Source organism: Pseudochaenichthys georgianus, chromosome 15 (genome assembly GCF_902827115.2).
Source record: "Pseudochaenichthys georgianus chromosome 15, fPseGeo1.2, whole genome shotgun sequence".
Lineage (NCBI taxonomy): Eukaryota > Metazoa > Chordata > Actinopteri > Perciformes > Channichthyidae > Pseudochaenichthys > Pseudochaenichthys georgianus.
Window position 1 is genome coordinate 10,259,491 of NC_047517.1, and position 19,679 is coordinate 10,279,169.

Genomic DNA, 19,679 nt, shown 5'->3' on the forward strand with positions numbered 1-19,679 from the left:
GAAAAACATGATTTTTTGATCTAATACAAAAAACAATACTGACTTTGGAAATGGCAATATCGCCCTAAAAGCCCCGAAAACTTCATTTCAAATTCAATGAGTATTGCTTTATAATATCAAATCTTCAGAAAAAAACAATGACTGATCAAAGTTGACATTTGAAAAACATGTTTACTGCGTGCGTGTGTATTTGTGTGTGTGTGTGTGTGAGAGAGGTCACCCTGGTGTGACCCGTGCCTTAATGGTTCGGCCTCAGGGTGAGTGATGGCGCTGGGTTAATATTTAATGATGAAGCAGTTCCTAATAGCTGAATAAATCATCCTCCATCTTTACCTGGAAAGGACATATCTCTGCATTCTGCTGACCACAGGCTCCACTCACACACAGAAAACGCACACACACACATGCAGTAATTGCTTGGTTTCCTTCTTGTCTTTCAGCTTTGATGCTTCCTGACCATGACATGCCTCTTGATCAGATGCTGCTGCAAAAACACACACCCCGAGGACCAGAAGGAGGGTTGTTAGCGGGATGGAAGGAAAGAAGGACAAATGGATCGAGGCATATATGGAGAAATTATAATGAAAAACAAGCAGTGAGCAGATGATAAAAACAAGGTGAACAAAAAACTGGATACACTCTCTTTGCCCTACTGCTGCTGCTGCTGCTGCTGTTGCTATGCATATCCCGTGGACCACCAGAACAAAGACTGAATGTTATTATTCGACCAGACAGAGACTCGTCACAATGAAGAGAGAAAAATAAATATGACAGCTGAGAGTCTTTGTGTTGCCAACAAACTATTCCTACCTCTTTGGAAAGACAGAGATCGCCTGGATTAAAGAACGGCACTGAGTAAAGTTTAAGTTACAGCCCCACAATTACTACAGCTGTAATATTTGTAGTTTAGATGCAACATGTGATGAAGGTATTTTATGAAGTCATTATAGTCCTGGAAATAAAGCACAAATAGGTCATTTTAAATATGGTTAAAATGATAAATCTGGTTTATTACATTTCTGGCCAAGCCTCATACACAGTAGCATTGTAATCACCAAAGTAATTGCTGAGATCTGCGAAACGGAAGTATTGCTCCAACATTGCAAGAAACTGAGTTCATATAGATTTGAGGTTACAATGAAAGTAAGTGCACACATGTCCATAGTAATCCCTCACTGCACAGGAAAACTATGGTCACACAATCCAGTTATTGTTTTAAGCCAAAGTACATTTTCAGCGTTTAAATCTCTGGTGGTGTGGAGTTCCTATGTTCCTTTTCTGTGCAACAAGGTATTGATGTATTGACAGAGAATTGACTGCCAACGATTTAAATAATTTCTGAACCAATAATATATTTTTTTACTGAGTGTCAAACTGCCGGTCATTTAGCACATTATGGTTGTGTGACATTGTGGTCAGGATTTTTGACATATTTTGACAACTTACAGGCAAAACTATTTACTGAGAACATTAAAGATATAACGATATAACTCGCTAGTTACAGATATCTGATCCCTGTCATCGGAGCTGTATAACTCTCACTGCTGCTTATGCCTTTCACCAGTGAAAGGCTTTAATATTCAAACATTTTTATAATACAGTTTTAATTTTTTTCATCATTAGCAAAGCTTTGTTGAGTGTGCTTGACAAGATTTGGATATAATTGGTACTGCTTTGTAAGCAGATCAAGGTGAGCAAATAACACAACATGTCCAGTTGCAGATTTAGTGGATTTGTGCAAACTAGCACAACCTCCATAAAAGATCAAGGTGCTGTACCTGACATATTCAATGGTTAGAGCTGCTAATGACTGGCCTGTGTTAAAAATACAGCATGAATAAGACAAACTGGGGTGGAATTAGAGGTTTCTTTAAAGTTGTACTGAGCAATTGAGTTTATTTTCCCATCACACTTGTTAGCCATGTCCCTTCATTCCCAGATCTCAGCAATTCATTTAAAAACGTCAACTTAGCCTCTGCCAAGTGGTGTATTGGTAAGTGTTAGTCATTTTAGGCAGAATAAACAATAATGAAGTTAAATGCAGCCCTAATATTGGTGAGAAGAGTGTTATTAGAAATGATGGCTAAACATACAAAACTTAAAGAGCGATCGCAATAAACACAAATTATTTACTTGAAAGATTTCAGGCTTACAGCATAATTCGCAAACATAACACAATGTACAATACAGTAACCAGCATTAACGGAATTGACCTCCATTTGAAGTAAATACGGTTTGTTGCCATATTTTGAAGTATCCTTAGCCTCTATGTGAAGTTCACTTCCTGTGTATTTATAAGGCATTTACCCAGTGTGCTGTAACTTTAGGGGTTCCAGAGAGAAGACATATATACTGAAGGGATGTGTGGAGGAATTGTAATGTTGTTTATGGAAGGAGAAATGTTTTACTATATATCTGCTTTCATTCTTCATGCTTTTGTGTCAAGGTCTGTTCCTATATTGACAGTGTTAGAGTATCCTAAACCTTGTGTCAGTGTTCAGTCATATGCAGTATACTGTGCTGCGTGTGTGCTTGTCACTTTCCACACTTCCAGGTATTCAAATACAGACAACATGCCTTTTGCAATATTTTGTCAGAACATGTTAAGGAGATAGTATAGAAGCCAGAAGACATATATACAACAACACTATGTTTCGGTTTCGTTATCTATGAAGAATAAATGTACAGTCCATTTCTGATAACATATCTAGGTAAACTAATCATTTCCTGATTGATTTGAGAAAAATATCTAATCTTTTTTTACCACAAATGGGTATAAATTGCACTTATTTTTACTTATTAATTAAATTACAGATCTGTTTTTGTACTGCATTACTGCATTCAATCTTGCAGAAGCATTACGAGTCAGATATAATACATTCTTGTTTTTGAAGACCTTCCTAAGTCTTATTTAACCAGTACATGTCATAGCAGTTTTCTATTAAAATATTTTGCTGAAAAAAGTTGCCATTATTGTCAGTCAAATAAGCAACAGTTTACTAATACAAAGATAACTATTTGGGTCTAATTTTCAATAAATAGTTTTTCTTGAAGTTTCTAAGCTTCAGAAGCATCTTTTGAGTCTATTACATCTTTAAAAAACAGATTTACTGGGGATGGGTTAGTGGAGCTTTTCAGTACAGGATCCAACAAAAAAAACGTAGTGGTTAGCAAAACATACTTTAAATCTTCCATTGGTGATCCTCCACATCTCTTGACAGGAAGTTTAGCATTAGCAGGATTAGAATTAGCTGATGTCTTTCCTCGCCAGAAAATATGAGCTGATTTATTCCAGAATGTTTACTTTATCTTGAGAAAAGTATTTTCAGTTTTGTCAGTACCAGATGAAATGATCAAGGTCTGTTGTCTTCATTAAACTTGATTCGTGGAACATTTTACATTTGACTAGGTGCAGACACAGTGGCTCACAACACACATACAGACTGAAACACATATACATTCATCCTGAATCCATATTGTATAACCTCTTCACCCTTTCCTTTTTTCTAGATTTGGTGAGAGATGAAACAAGTACTAAATATATAATATATTATCAAAGACCTTTATGTTTCTAAAAGTCAAGAGTATATCTGCTTAGTTTTATAAATATATAACTACAGTTATTATTTTTGACTTCTTGTATTATATAACTAATTATTATAACCAGAGATGTATGTATAAGCTAATAAAGTGTCTTTATGTAAAACTGACTCGTGTTCATGTTATGTATTTGCTATTGTTTGTAATGTAGGCTACTCAGAAAGACTGAGGTGGGACACATCATCTATTTCATTAGCCTGTGCATACCATGTTGAGCTTGACATAGTAGCTCATTAGCCTAGCTTAGCATGAAGACTAGGCAGGGTGACACATCAATGTTGTGTCTCTAAAGAGTCGTACAGGAACGAATCCTAAAACCCGGTAATAAGTTAGCATTTTGCAATTTCCAGATCCTCATCTCTAAGTTAGCATTATTTTAAAGCATGAAATGTGGCGCCCAACCATAGTCTTTGGTTAATACAAGCTGAAGAGATGTTCTCGTTTTTTTCTGCAACACAAACTATGTCAAAATACCCCACCTGTGAATGTTACAAGCTCCTATCTTCTAAACTGCGGTTGCTAACAAATACACTAGTAAACATCATCACACCAAATGAGTGCGTCTTTAGATTAGCGGAGGTGACGTGCAACCATAACATACTTATGCTTTTGATACAGACACGCAACGCACCCTTAAGCATCTGAATGAGATGCATCGGCTTTTCAACTAACTCCAATTTAAACCCATCTGCTTGAATATAAATGCTCATTTTCACAGGCGTTTTTAAAGAAACCAAACATCCACGGAAGTTAGCATTGCAAGTGTTACCTTGATGGGAAGATTTTTCCATTGCATTTTGGAACGTTGCAGAAAATAGAATATGTGTTAAACACACATTTTTGATTCTTACATGTTCTGTTCAGCCGGATATTCTCCACATACTAACTATTAGGATATGTGAAGTGTAAATCCAATCAGTATTGACTTCATGTCACCACCGCTAAGCTAAAGGCGGCTAATGTTCAGAGTGATGACTTTGAGTAGTCTCTTTGAGTCACTTGTTAGCAAACCCTTTTTGTAAGACACGCAGAAGCTCCAAACATTCACAAGCAGGGAATTGACTGACCTAATATTCAAAGGTGGTCAATTAAGAACCAAACTAATTTACTCCATGCTAGTTTAAGATCAATGTGCCCTGTGGCAACACACTTTGTTTATGATGCATATACTGCTGCCCGATCAATAACAGTACTTGCTATGTCTGTTCTGTGTTTTTATGGTAGGTAAATCAGGCATTCTTTATTTATTTGTATTCAATTATAGCAGCAGTGTATGTGTATTTCTTCTGTATGTGCGTGTGCTCTGTGCAGTGAACAGACGGCTGGCTGGCTGCCAGAGGGAATGGTCCCCTATTATTTATTATCTGGGATGACAAAGGATCAAACTAATTTGAATACATGACACACACACACACACACACACACACACACACACACACACACACACACACACACACACACACACACACACACACACACACACACACACACACACACACACACACACACACACACACACACACACACACACACACACACACACACACACACACACACACACACACACACACACACACACACACACACACACACACACTAGAGGAGGTGACTTGCTTATTAAGTTGCATCACTGTAAGCATATATAAACACAGTGACACTGCCACATTGCGCCTTTCATAAACCCAAGGACGCTTAAAGTATGTACACCTTTCTAGCATTTCATCCACTCCAAGTGCTTTTGCAATACATGCCTACATTTCACCATTCACACAGGAATGGCAGGCACCAAACAGCTCATCAGAATCTAATCTAAAGCTCATTCACACACTCATATACAAAAGGGTGTTCCTTGGGGAGTAATTTAAGATTGAGTCTCTAGCCCAAGAACTCTTCTAAATGCAGACTGGAAGAGCCGAGGATTGTCCAACGAACCTCTCTTCATCCTGAGCCACAGCTGCCAATGCCGCATCAAATCCAAACCGACACCTACAACCGCTCACTTCCTCTCCGATTGTGCGTTTCTGTGATGGCACATTAGGTGCTGTTCCAAACCAACAAGCAGGGACTCAGGGAGTGGAGGTGCTTTAAACCTTTCAACAGCAAGTCTGCAACCATGCTGACCCAAACAGCTGCGCCATCATGAAACACGCTCCATACAAAGACTTCCGTGCAAACATTTACTACAAAATCAGATAGACAATTTATATGGTTATGTTAACATCTTGATTGTGTTCTTAGGATCATGTGTAGCTGTGTGTAGTCTAAAAAACAGAAGACTTAAAACTGATTTAAATGTAAAGTTTTGTATATTTTCAGAAGCTGTTGTAAAAACCAAGCAGCTCATAAACATCAGATTTAAAAATGAGAAAATAAATGACAATACAGATGTTTTAAAGATATATTTTCATTATTTATTATGTTTGGCCCAAGAGCTGTTTGAACCTACCGTTACGAAATGTTAAGACAGTTCCTAGGCATGTTGTCTGTGTTTCCTAGGACAGACAGAGTTTTCTCTTTCACAGATTGCAAGGATGTAAGGGTCAGTTTGGAATTGGGCCAGTGTCTGTCAGTATGAGATATAGGAACATGTCGTCTCAGTACCTCCACGTCTCAATTCCACTGTCCATGCTGGTGTGTCACCCTGTCAGATTTTCTTTCTGTCTCTTTCCTTTTTTATGGCAATATTGAACAGCTATCACTTAAGGCAAGGCAAGTTTATTTATATAGCACTTTTCAACACAAGGCAATTCAAAGTGCTTTACAAAAAACAAAGACATTAAGACAATGGCATTTAAAATCAGTCATTAAAAAGAAAAGATAATAAAATAAACATTAAAAGAAAAAATACATGGATAAAAGTTACAGTGCAGTGTAAGATGTGAATAGTTCAATTAAAAGCAGCGGCAAAAAGAAAAGTCTTCAGCCTGGATTTAAAAGTAATCAGAGTTGCAGCGGATCTGCACGTTTCTGGGAGTTTGTTCAAGATATTTGGAGCATAATAACTGAACGCTGCTTCTCCATGTTCAGTTCTGACTCTGGGGACAGAAAGCTGACCAGTCCCTGAAGACCTGAGAGATCTGGATGGTTCATAATTTAGCAGTAGGTCAGAAATGTATTTTGGGCCTAAACCATTCAGTGCTTTATAAACCAGCAGCAGTATTTTGAAATCTATTCTTTGACACACAGGAAGCCAGTGTAAAGACTTCAGAACAGGAGTGATTTGATCCACTTTCTTAGTGTTAGTGAGGACTCGAGCAGCAGTGTTCTGAATCAGCTGCAGCTTTCTAATAGATTTTTTAGTGAGACCTGTGAAGACACCATTGCAGTAGTCCAGTCTACTGAAGATAAAAGCATGGACAAGTTTTTCCAAATCCTGCTGTGACATTAGTCTTTTAATCCTAGATATGTTCTTTAGGTGATAGTAGGCTGATTTAGTAACTGTTTTAATGTGACTGTTGAAACTCAGGTCAGAGTCCATGACTACACCTAGATTTCTGGCTTTATCTGTTGTTTTGAACATTGCAGACTGAAGCTCAGCGCTAACTTTTATACGTTCTGCCTTGGCTCCAAAAACCATTACCTCAGTTTTATCTTTGTTTAATTGGAGAAAGTTCTGACACATCCAGTCATTGATTTGTTCAATGCACTTACTCAGTGTTTGAATTGGAGCATAGTCTCCTGGTGAAATTGTTACGTAAATGTGTGTGTCATCCGCATAGCTATGGTAACTTATGTTGATGTTTTTCATTATCTGAGCCAGTGGTAGCATGTAGATGTTAAAGAGAAGAGGCCCCAAGATGGAGCCTTGAGGTACCCCACATGTCATATTTGTCAACTCAGATGTGTATTTACCTATAGAAACAAAGTTGTTTCTGTCCTTTAGGTAGGATTCAAACCAATTTAGAACTGTTTTCGAAAGTCCCACCCAGTTTTCTAGTCGGTCGAGTAATATGTTGTGGTCAACAGTGTCAAACGCAGCACTGAGATCTAATAATACTAACACTGAAGTTCTGCCACTGTCTGTGTTTAAGTGGATGTCATTGAAGACCTTTACAAGAGCAGTATCAGTGCTGTGGTTTGGACGAAAGCCTGACTGGAACACATCGAAACAACTATTTCAATGCAAGAAATTACTCAACTGTTGAAAAACAACTTTTTCAATGATTTTACCTAGAAATGGGAGGTTTGATATGGGCCTGTAATTGTTCATTACTGAAGCATCTAGATTATTCTTTTTTAAGAGCGGTTTAATGACTGCAGTTTTCAGGGCCTGTGGAAAAATACCTGAGTGAAGAGATTTGTTTACTATATGAAGTAGATCTGAGGCCATGCAATGAAAAACATCTTTGAAAAATCCTGTTGGAATAATATCAAGGCAGCAGGAGGAGGATTTCAGAAGTTGAATAATGTCCTCTAGGTTTTTATCATTAATCTGATGGAATTGTGTTATGGTGTTTGAATTGATATTAGGTGGACATAGGGACAACACATTTGCTATACCTGATGTAGAGGCACTGACTGCTTGTCTGATTTTCTGAATTTTGTCAGTGAAAAAGGAGGCAAAATCATTGCATATCCTTCCCCTTAGCTCTTCTTCCCCATCGAGAGTGTTAAGAGAAAACAGGAGGAAGTGTGGCTCTGTTCAAACTCTCAACATGAGAAGACACTCTTCCCAAGTTGATGCTCTGAGAAAAAAATATATCCGTTTATTTACAGGGCAAAGCATATGGTTTTATGGTGCGTTATTTCTTAAATAAAAGAATAACAACTTCTAGGCCCTTCTGTCTTGAAGACAATGTGTTGATGATGTTTTGGTACCTGAAATAAGGTCTGCGGTTAACACAAGCTTACGAAGTTTTCACGTTTTGTTCTACGACATAAAATGTGTCGGTATACGACCCACTGGTAAATTCTCTAAGCTTTTCCTCGTCTTAAAAAACTGCGGTCGCTAACTAGTGATTAATGAGACTACTACACTAATACAAGTCCACCTTTTGCTTAGAGGGGCAGCTTTACTTCCGCTATAAATGTTGCTGATTGCATTTACGCTTCAAAAGTGGGGTTAATATGTGAAGATCATCTTGCTGAACAACACGTTAGTATCATACTGTAAACGTGTGTTTGCACGGATCTCATTTTCACCAATATTCCAAAATCGAATGTAAAAGTTGACATTTAGTAAAAGGAACCCTCGTGATGGTGACTTTGTGACCGGCCAACAAAAATATACATATATGCAACACCATATCATATCATATAATACCATAGAATACAGCAGTGATTTCCTAACCAAAAGGTTATGCATTACAATTGTTCTACTGGTAATGCATGTGCGACTGCAATTCCACCACACCCTCCATCTCTCCAGATATGGAACCAACATACAATATATAATAAACCAGCTCTTATCATACAGCTATGCAATATATGAGAACAAAATCATGCATGTCGATATGATAACCAACAGTTGACTGCAATATCATAATAATACCGTTACATAAAATACAATTCTGTATTGCCACCAAGTAACTGCAAAGGCCTGTAATAATAATAAAAACACAACTAGGTTATTATGTCTTATATGATATCATTGTCTTGATATGATGAGATAATTAATTACTGAAGTAATTAAATGAAGTACTCTGCTAAAGAGAAATACAACCTCTTTGCAACATAGACCTTTTTAATTTTTTTACAATTTATTAATATTACAGGCTACTACTTCAATACCTTTATATGTTCACTTTTTTTTTTTACTATAAATGTATTCTTTGTTATTATTTATTTAATTAACATGTGCCCCTTTATTTAATATATTAATCTACACTTTTTATTGTTGCCTTTTATCTTCTCTGTACCTTTGCTGTAACTATGTAAATGTCCCTGCTGCGGGACGAATAAAATGTTCTGAAATGTCTGAATAAGATTTGAATCTACTTTATTTCACAGGCCAACTATGTAAGTCATGAGTGTGCCTGGCCCTCCTACTGCCAGCCCAGAGGCTGAGGGGCTATTTTGAGATGTTGGCATGAATATCTGGAGAAGTGGGCAGTTGGATGTCATTTCAAATTACCTTTTTCAATCTCACTTTGTTCTGAACGGGCAGTCATAAGTGAGCAATGGGCAGTGAGGCAGATACTCAAGCTACATGAAGACATATATTCTGTTCACATTAGTCCATTACATGACTGACCACACACACACACACACACACGCACGCACGCACGCACGCACACACGCACACACAATCTCTCCTTTCTGCCTCATTGTCATGGCTTGTTCTAACATAATTGTCTGCTGAGCCGTGAACAACTGCTGGCTAACATGACCTTGTCACAATGGTAACAGACCTAAACTCTCCTAGCATCCCATGATGTGATCAGCAGTGTTTCCGCTGGTTTAGTCTCAGGCGTCGGGCTCCACTAATCCTGGAGGTTTAAAAACTCATTGTCCCAGCAGGAGTCAATGCAGGCGCTACTCTCCAGGAACTCACAGAATCTGGCAACAAAGAAACCGTTTACCCCAAGAAATGGTGCGTGGCATAACAATACACTTCAATCTCAATATGATTGCTGTGCCATTTCAGTTTATAACTCCGGATATTTACCGACGGGATGCTAAATAGTGACATAACTTTGCATTATGCAATATGCAATATGAGGCATGGCGTGATCCTGTGCCTCAGTGTTTTCAGAGGGAGCAGTGAGTTATGATGCAGAACAGATTCTCAGCTTACGGCTTTGTTGTACTTTATATGTGTGTGTTGGGGGGTTTGAGTGGGTGTGTGAGAGACAGCATCTTGTAAGTTTCTATCAGACATGTACGTACACTGTCAAGCTAAAGCAAGTTACATTGCCAATTGCTCAGGACATCCGAGGGTGAATATTTTATAAAGCAAAAAGCGTAATGGGTTATGTTTTCCTTTTTTTCATATCATTCTTATTTTATTTGCTTGTGTGTTCCGTGCTAACTCTGCTGTCAGTTCTGACTGAGCCACTCCCATTTGCCTGCTCTCCCGTCAGTAGATTAACTCCACCCGCGCGTTAGGGGTGTAACGGTTCACAAACATTTCGGTTCGGTACGTACCTCGGTTTTTAGGTCACGGTTCGGTTCGGTACGTTTTCGGTACAGCAGAAAAAATTATCACAAAACATAACATATTTTTTTTTAATTATTATTAAACTGTGAATAATGTATTCACTCAAATAAATACAAAATATAATAAAATAAACATTAAGGTGCAGCATTTCGATGAACTGAAATAATCTGTATTTGAACTTTACTGTACTAGTACTCACAAAACATAAACTATTAGTTTTGGGTTTTTAATTATTATTAAACTGTGAATATTCACTCAAATAAATATAAAATAAAATGAACATTTAAGGTGCAGCTTTTCGATGAACTGAAATAATCTGTATTTGAACTGTACTGTACCTAAGCAGCCAGTTTGACATTAGGACTTGCTTGTCATTGTATTTTCAATGTACTTGTCCACATTGCTTGCCGAAAGGGCAGATCTGCTGGCACTAGCAATGTCTTCTGCTGTGGAGAACACCCTCTCGCTAGGGATAGAGGTAGTAGCAGATACAGCCAGGTAGCGCTTTGCTAACATGGCAACATAAGGATATTTGCCATTTGTAATAGCTTTGGCTCGGTCTGAAGTTTTTGCGAGTGGTGGAGGCTTACATGCTAGTGGGAGTTGGGTTTGCACTTCAGTCTTTTGGTACCGGTGATATTCACATTCGGGTGATGCCTTTTCAAATGAGTGTGCAAGTGTGATGTATTGCCAGCCGCGTAACCAATGTTAGTTGAACAATGCCGACAAACAGCTTTGGTTCGGTCCACTTGTCTTTGTCCGTCATCCTTGTACGTAACTGCGAAACCAAAATGTTCCCAAACCGGAGACTTCAATGATGCTGGAGGATTTTCGAGCTCAACTCTATCTGCGTTCGCCATTTCGACAGTTCCTCAAATTACTGACTACATTTGAACGCATCCCTCTGACCAGCTCGTCCAATGAAATGACTTGCTCGCTCTATGACGCGTTGAACACAATGGGAGCAAATTACTCTGAATGCTGCGACGCAGCACCTGAGATTACTTCCAAGAAGTTGTTCACATTCTCAATTTTTTACGTTTAACGTTATATTCGTTCGGTACACTTCGGTACACACGTGTACCGAACCGAAGGGCCCGTACCGAATAATTTCGGTACGGGTACGTGTACCGTTACACCCCTACCGCGCGTGAAACTGTGGCGCGCCGCATTTGCGCATCAGATGAGGCCCCCTCCACAAGATGAGGCCCCACTCAGTCTGCGTGATCTGCGTGTAGGGAGGGGCGGGCCTGCTCTTATCCATACTGCTTATCGATCCGGTACTTTAAAGGTATTCTTATTGGTACTTTTTGTTATTTTTTAAAGGGAAAAACTAAACAAATTGTAAACCGAATTAACATTGCTTTATTTTAATGTGAAATAAATGAAATATATACAATCATGTTATTATATTGTACTGTACTTGAGTAAAATGTTCTTGTACTTTACTAGAATATTTAAATGTGTTGCTGCTTAGTACTTCTACTCCACTACAGTTCAGAGGTAAATAATGTACTTTTACTCCACTACATTTATTTAATACCTTTAGTTACCTCACAGATGTGGATGAATGATGTGAAATATAACCAAGTGTTAAATCAAACTTTAGTTCCACCTGCAGTAAATTCACCAGCTACCCTGCAGTCTACAAAGTCATTACAACTAGCTGCACCTTCACCAGCTTTGAGAACACTTTCATGATCAATCATTATAAAACATATCATATATATTATTCTGAAATGGACCAATCTGCACAATGATTACTTTTGGTACTTTACCTATATTTTGATGCTAATACTTTTCTACTTTTACTTGAGTAACATTTTGAATGAGGTACTTTTACTGTAACAGAGTATTCCTACAATCTGGTACTTTTTTACTTAACCCTGTAAGGCCCATTGTTGTAATTTTACAACATTACTTTAAGCTATCCTAAAAAAGTCAGTTAATGTTTTGTTTTTTTAAAGACCACATTTACATAGTCAAGAGGTCCTTTTGTTCAGCTTCACAATGCTATTGGGTAGTAAATAGCCTCAACTATTTTTTTTTGTGATTATTACAATGTCTAGAACATGTACATATTTAGTTATTGTGGAATACATTCATCAAATTTGATTTTGAGCAGCTTATGTCTTTGTTGTAATATTACAACACTGGGTCAGTGTGGTAGTCAAAATAGCACATGTCCCTGTCATGGAGATTGCCCTTCTTATATGTTCACATATGGATATAAAACACAAATAGAAATACAATGTCTTTGATAATTCACTATAACTAAGTTCTAAATGTGTCGGCTGTTAAGATGTTGAATTAAGACCAGAATTGAATAAATTAATACATTATTTCTGATAAAAGTATGTGAAATTATATCTGTAGCAATATTTTAAACTCTACTTGTATCTTATCAGTTAATTAGTTACAAAAATACATTTAACTCTGAAATGTGTTGGGACACTTGTGGCGCATTTCCACTGCAGCGGGTAGCCCCGTTTAAGCGTCCTTAATCGTCCTCAAGCGGCCAGGCCAGTTTTTGTGGCCTTTCCATATAGCGTAGCACCGGCTAGCGGGTACTTTTTCCCTCTTTCTCCGGTCCCATAAAATCGTGGTTCTATCAGGCCAGGGCCAGGGCTAAACTAGTGACGTCAACACTCTCGACTGCTGATTGGTCAGAGAGAATCGTCACAAGATCGCGCGTGAGACCATCCCTAGCGTCGCATATATATCTAGAAGCAAGCTTGCAGCATTTTTATACAGCAATACACAATAGAATATATAAAGAATAAATAAGAAATCTCTACAAAAAGACCAATACACTACAAAAACTGAAACGTATTGACATGTTGGTTATATACATAAAGAAGGTTTCAAATGTATTAATTATTGTATGAAAATGTTTTAATTGGGGGGTGGAGGTCACATCGTCTAGGGGGATCCGGGGGTATGTCCCCCCGGAAAGATTTTTTAACATTTTAAAGTAAAATGCTTCAATCTGGTGCACTTTGAGCAGAATTACTAGAGACTAGATCTAGGGGGTATGACTCTAAACACCCATATGAAAAAGATCGGTTAACATTCTAATAGTCAAATAAGTATGTGAACATAACCAATAACCTACCATAGCCAATAACAAATAAACGTATTCTATTTTTGTTCATTTATATCTTATTTTACCAGTTAACATTTATTTATTCATGCATATTTTTGTGTGAATGGGAAGCGTCTCAGTTGAAGCAAAATGCAAAACATCCGACAATCATTCAGTGGATGCACAAACTTAAACAAGTCTACATGATGAAAAAAATGACGGTGAGCCTGCAGGTAAAAATGTACTCTTTTACCCAAAGATGGAACTGTGTTAAAACAAGATATCTGGATGTATCGCTGGTTGAAGAGGGTTGTTGAAACTGAACTGAACTTTAGATGAATACTATGGAAAATGTCCCTGTGTAACTAATCCTGCTGTGCCAAAGATGTCAGTCCCTGTGTAAAATGCTTTCATTAGTATTTATTTGATTTTACTTTATTTATTTATTTTGATTACCCAGTTTGTATTTATTTATATTATTTACTTAATTATTTCAATTTGTAGCTACTGGATTTGCTTTATTTAATTCCTTACTATACTTTGCTTTATCATGTAACCATCTGTCATTTGAATGAAAGCGACCTATGTCAGGATATGTCTTGTGTGTTATGTTAAAAGCTCATCATCGTCTCGTCTTAGTCACGTAATAGTTTTTGTTGACGAAATTAACACTGTTTCCATCAAATATAAATTGTAATTCTAATGAATCATGTACTCCAATAGAGTTATGTATTCTATTCACATGCACTTCACTTTTTCTCTGTCTTGCATCATGACTTTACAGCCAAGTTTGCAATTGCTTGTTCCCTTCAGCTGTATTGAGATCAGTTTGTTCATAATGCAGACTGAAAGAAGCTCTGGGCGACGTTGTCTGTCCGATCAGACATTTTCTCAGCAGCAGCTTATTGAATTAACGCTTGTTCTACAAACTGATACTGCCTGCAGAATACTGAATGTGTTTCCATCCTTTATGGCCTTTTTGTGATGTATAACACAGTGACACTGCCAACATGGGATTAGTCGGGATTTTTTTCTGAGCCATATCGGAAAGGTCATGTGAATATAACAGTTACAAGTTATTTATATTTTCTTTAAAAGTTGTGATTTGTCAGATATTATGATTCGGTTTAACAAAATTAAAAGTTAAATTGCTTGTTGTCAATAGTCAAAGCTGCATGGTTACCCTGTTCAATTGAAGGATCATGATACATTTTATAATTGAGGTGTTCTGGTTTGAAAACGGAAGCAGCTAGACATGGACGGAGGAGATGATTGGTTCGAGGGTGGTGATGAGAGTACATGCCCTAAAACAGATCAGATCCCCTCTGACTGCCTAAAGTAGCTGCCTTTGGCATTTGAGTAGCACAAAAGGACCCAACCGAAGCACCTTAGTGCTATTTAGTCCATTTCTGTCAGACATTGGATTAAATAGAAGAGAGGTCATATGTGGCAACCAGTGGCGCCAAGAGCTATACTTGGCATTGCCTGATAATAGGGGGAAGCAAAACTGAAAAACTATCATTAAGAAATGAGTAGAGCAAATACTGGTTACACACACAATGATATATTTAACTGTTAGTGAAATCAAATATAGTCTGACTATCGGTATGTAAATGTACATTTGCTGAGCTGCTTATCATACATGCCTATATTGTATTTAGTTTTAATTAATTTAGCTGTGGATGAATTTGGTAACCCTTACATGTCACTTGTCAATAAGTGTTGCTTCTTGTATTAGTTCATGAATGTCTATTTTAGTAAAACATATTCATATTCTAACACAACAACAGATTGTCTTGTTACAAAGCCACATTTTCAGTGTAGTTTCCTTTGTTTCATTTTCTTGAAACCAATATCAGTGTTTTGGAAGGAGGCAGAATGCAAGCACAAAGCAGCTGATCTGATTCAGGCACAGGAGACATTCTCCCATCCTGATGGCACATTTAGCCTGTTCAGTGAATGGATTCTAGTCAATAATTGAACCTTAACTAACAATGATTTACACTGTGGTGTTTCTGTTCAATACATCTACATCAAAAGTCCTCTTGCAGTTTTAAAAGCAAGTCCTTTTCAGACAGATTTAAGGCGGTAGCGGTGTTACATTACATTACATGTTACTTGTTAGACGCTTTTATCCAAAGCGACTTACTTACTCAATACTGTGGGCAATCCCCACAGGAGCAATTTGGGGTGAAGTGTCTTGCCCAGGGACACAACGACATGCTGACTGCAGTGGGGTTTGAACCGGTGACGCCCTGATCCGAACACCAGCGCACTAATCTACTGTGCCACACGACTCCCACGTGTTATTATGTTGTTTGGTTATAGCGGGCTAAACTAGACGAACAACCAAAAAGGTCAGGATGATCTTTAATATGTTCTTGTTATGCTTTTGCGATCAATGTAGGGATGGCTAAGTCTTCTATACATTGATACAGACATACATTAACTGGATGGATTTCCAGGTGACTGCTTGAACACATGGTGTCCAGATGATGATTCTTGATATTCCTAATGCCCTAAATGTCGGTACTATTTTGTTTCTGATGTAAAATGTCTGAAACAAGTGCCATATAATTTGCTAAACACATCCATGTTGCCATATGGGTAAATTGCAATAACTTTGAAGATCCTATGACGACATTCCCACAGCTGTACTTTGTGATATTAGCATCTAGGTTTAACCAGCAGGTGCATGTCTGTGGAGTCATACTCTAGTTTTACAACCGGACCGGTAGAAAAACATTAAGGGGTAAAGATAGTTTTACACCAATCTATTTTTTACTAGATTTTTCATATATTAACTCTTCTGAATATGGATCATTCCCTGTGGTTCCTTTGTTTTCCAAAATTAGTTTGATTTCTGGACATACACTATTTTCTAGATTGTATAAGGTGATAATGCTATAATGATACACAATATTAAAACAAAGTATTAACTCAACAAAGCTCAATTTATGCTTTTGAGTTTTGTTTTGTTTTTATAGACTTAATTCTAATTGCTGGGAACAGTACAACTTCAATTGTCGGAACAAAAGTCAGTACTGTTTTGTAATTGCATACCTTATTTCAGGCTTCTAACAACAAACACATTCAGAAAAACATTGACTTCGACACGAGGGAACCGAAAGTAGTAAAAAGCTAAGTTCTTTCCAGATGTGGGTGAAGTACTCCGTTCTTGATAAAAGTAGAAATATCACGATGTAGGAATACTCTGTTACAAGTACAAGTCCTGCACTCAAAAAGTTACTAAAGTAAAAGTACAAATGTATTGGCATCAAAATATACTCATTATGCAGATATGTCCATTTCAGAATAATATATATGATATGTTTTATAATGATTGATCATTAAAGTGTTCTCAAAGCTGGTAAAAGTGCAGCTAGTTTTAATGACTTTGTATACTACAGGACAGAGTCCTGCATCGGGTCGGGTACCCGCGGGTATAATCATAACCTCTGCAGCGCATCAATCTGCTGCTGAGCGCGCCACATTCGAAATGGCCGCGGTGAAGGTGGAGCTCGGAGAATACAGCCTTTTCAATAACATTTCCTTAAGAGCAAAATCCAACGTCTGGGAGGCTTTTGGTGTCATCCTAGATGGAGGAAAGAACCAACATCCCACGCTTTTTGAGACAAATATGCAACTGCGTGTGTTAATAATTGCACGTTTTCACTGCTCATATATATATACGGGTTCGGGGCGGTTTGCGGAACTAATTGGCAATATGTGCGGGTAGCGGGGCGGGTTCGGTATTGCACGTCGCGGGAGCAGGTCTTGAAAATCAGACCCGTGCAGGTCTCTCAGAATCAGAATACCTTTATTTACCTTTACTCTGCTGAAGGGTAGATTATGAATTTTACTTTGAACATCAAACTTTAAACACACATAAAAAAAATAGCCATAGTCAGATTGCAAACTATTAGCATCTGCTATATTAGCTCAATCAGTTAGCTTGGCAGGTAATACATCCTGAGGAACAAATGAGACAAGACGTCAATTTTGAAATCATACAACATTTCTTAAAAACTTGACCTAAACCTCTTAACATCATTTAGGGCAGTGGTTCCCAAAGTGGGGGGCCCCTGGGGGGCGCAGAGGCATGACAGGGGGCGCGAGAGACCAGGAGGGAAAATGGTTATTAAAAAAAGATAACAATTATTGATTCGAAAATAATATGATACAGTACAGTACTATTACATCTGGGTCTCTGTGTTTCATTAAAGCTCGGCTCTGTGTGTGTGTGAAATGAGCCATTTTGTGTGCGTGCGCGAGCGAGAGAGAGTGCACCGGTACCGGAGATTGTTGTTGTTAGCTTCTGGTGCTAGCGAGCTACGCTAACGGATATAAGGAGTTTTTTCAACAACAAAGTGGAGGAGAGTCCTCTCCTGTCAGACTGAGAGACTCAGTGAGCTAAAGGACTCTCTCAGTGTTATCTCAGTGGGTCTCAAACGTTTTGGTCACCATTAATGTAAACAATTATTTCCGAGGCACACGTTTATATGATCATTATAGTTATAAAAAAATAACAGAATACATGAAAAACAGGTATGAAATACTATATGACAGTAAAAAAAGAATAAAGTTTGAAAAATATCCATAAAGAAAAAGTAAATCTGTTTACAGTTCTGTTTCATATGGGTGTTGAGAGAGGTATCCATAGATCTCTTAATTTTGCTCTCAAAGTGCACCAGATTGATGCATTGAACTTCAATATTTAAAAATAAATCGTCCCGGGGGAGCTTGCCCCCGGACCCCCCTATGTAAGGTCCACACACCACCTATACAAATATCACTTTAACCCTGCTTACACCTATATGCCGTGAGCTGATTATCGAGCCTTCGTTGTAACAGTTGCGGGTATGTTGTGTATATGCGTGGGGATTGATGCAGTAGAAAATTCCACTGTAGCGACCGGGAATGGGAAATCCTAAATGTTTGAGTACCCTCTATGAAACGTCAAGCTACCCCACAGCGCCTCTAAAATAAATCTCTGGCGCCACCACTGAGCCTGACTTGTGTTGGGGGGGCCCCAACTTTTTTTTTTCTCGAAAGGGGGGGCCTGACAGAAAAAGTTTGGGAACCACTGATTTAGGGTCATAAGGCATCCTCAAGAAATCGCCATATGACAGAACATGCTGCATATAAGTTCACCTGCTGAAATAAAAAAGAACAAATGAACCAAAGAAAGTGAAAACCATAAAGCTGAATCAGGTCATAATAGTAATAATCCTCAATTTTTTTATATATAGCAGTGATCAGATTAACCATTTTTATGTAAGGGAATACATATTAGTACAGATAGATAGTACAGATACATGTTACAGTTCAACTTTATATTAACTAAGTATCACCCCCCTGGTGATACTTAGTTAATAACATAAAACAGACAACAGACAATAAAAACAGACAATTTTAACAATAAAACAGACAAATCAGACTTTTAAAGCTGGAGATGCAGTTTTTAGGCCCTCAGTGGTTACACACTTTAATGAAATTAAAATGAAGCATTCCTCACCAGGAACACTATAATGAATATGAATATGGGATTCAGTAAAACTAAACACTAAATTACGTACAATTAATAGATAAAAGATAATAATAGAAAACGAGCTTCTACAAACAAATATTTACAAATGGCATATTTCATTTTAATACAATTATGGCTCCACACATTTTTTAAATGATCATGATGATGAAAAGAGAATGTTGATCATCATGAGGATTCCAGACGTCCCTACAAAACACAAAGAGTCCAAAACCTCTAGAAGGGTGGGTGGAGGGGGTGTCGGCCGGAGAGGAACCGGAGCCGGTGGGACAGGCGTAGACGGGATCCTGGACATGACATGGGCTGGTGTCAATGGGACCCCGGGTGGAGCAAGGGCTGGTGTCGAT

The 19,679-nt window shown here is 37.9% G+C and overlaps 1 protein-coding gene across 3 annotated transcripts in view; it reads left to right on the forward strand.

Annotated features, from left to right (window-relative positions):
- The window catches only part of ccdc85a (coiled-coil domain containing 85A), a 52,679-nt gene extending 49,100 nt beyond the window's left edge, over positions 1-3,579 (forward strand). For 2 of the 3 annotated variants that reach the window (XM_034100088.2, XM_034100089.2), the window contains exon 4: positions 441-3,579. In XM_034100088.2, the coding sequence (XP_033955979.1) occupies positions 441-456 (16 nt within the window). In that variant the 3' untranslated portion in view covers positions 457-3,579. The remainder of the gene's footprint in view (positions 1-440) is intronic. The other variant, XR_004553512.2, reaches the window with a different exon arrangement.
- The last annotated feature ends 16,100 nt before the right edge of the window (positions 3,580-19,679 follow it).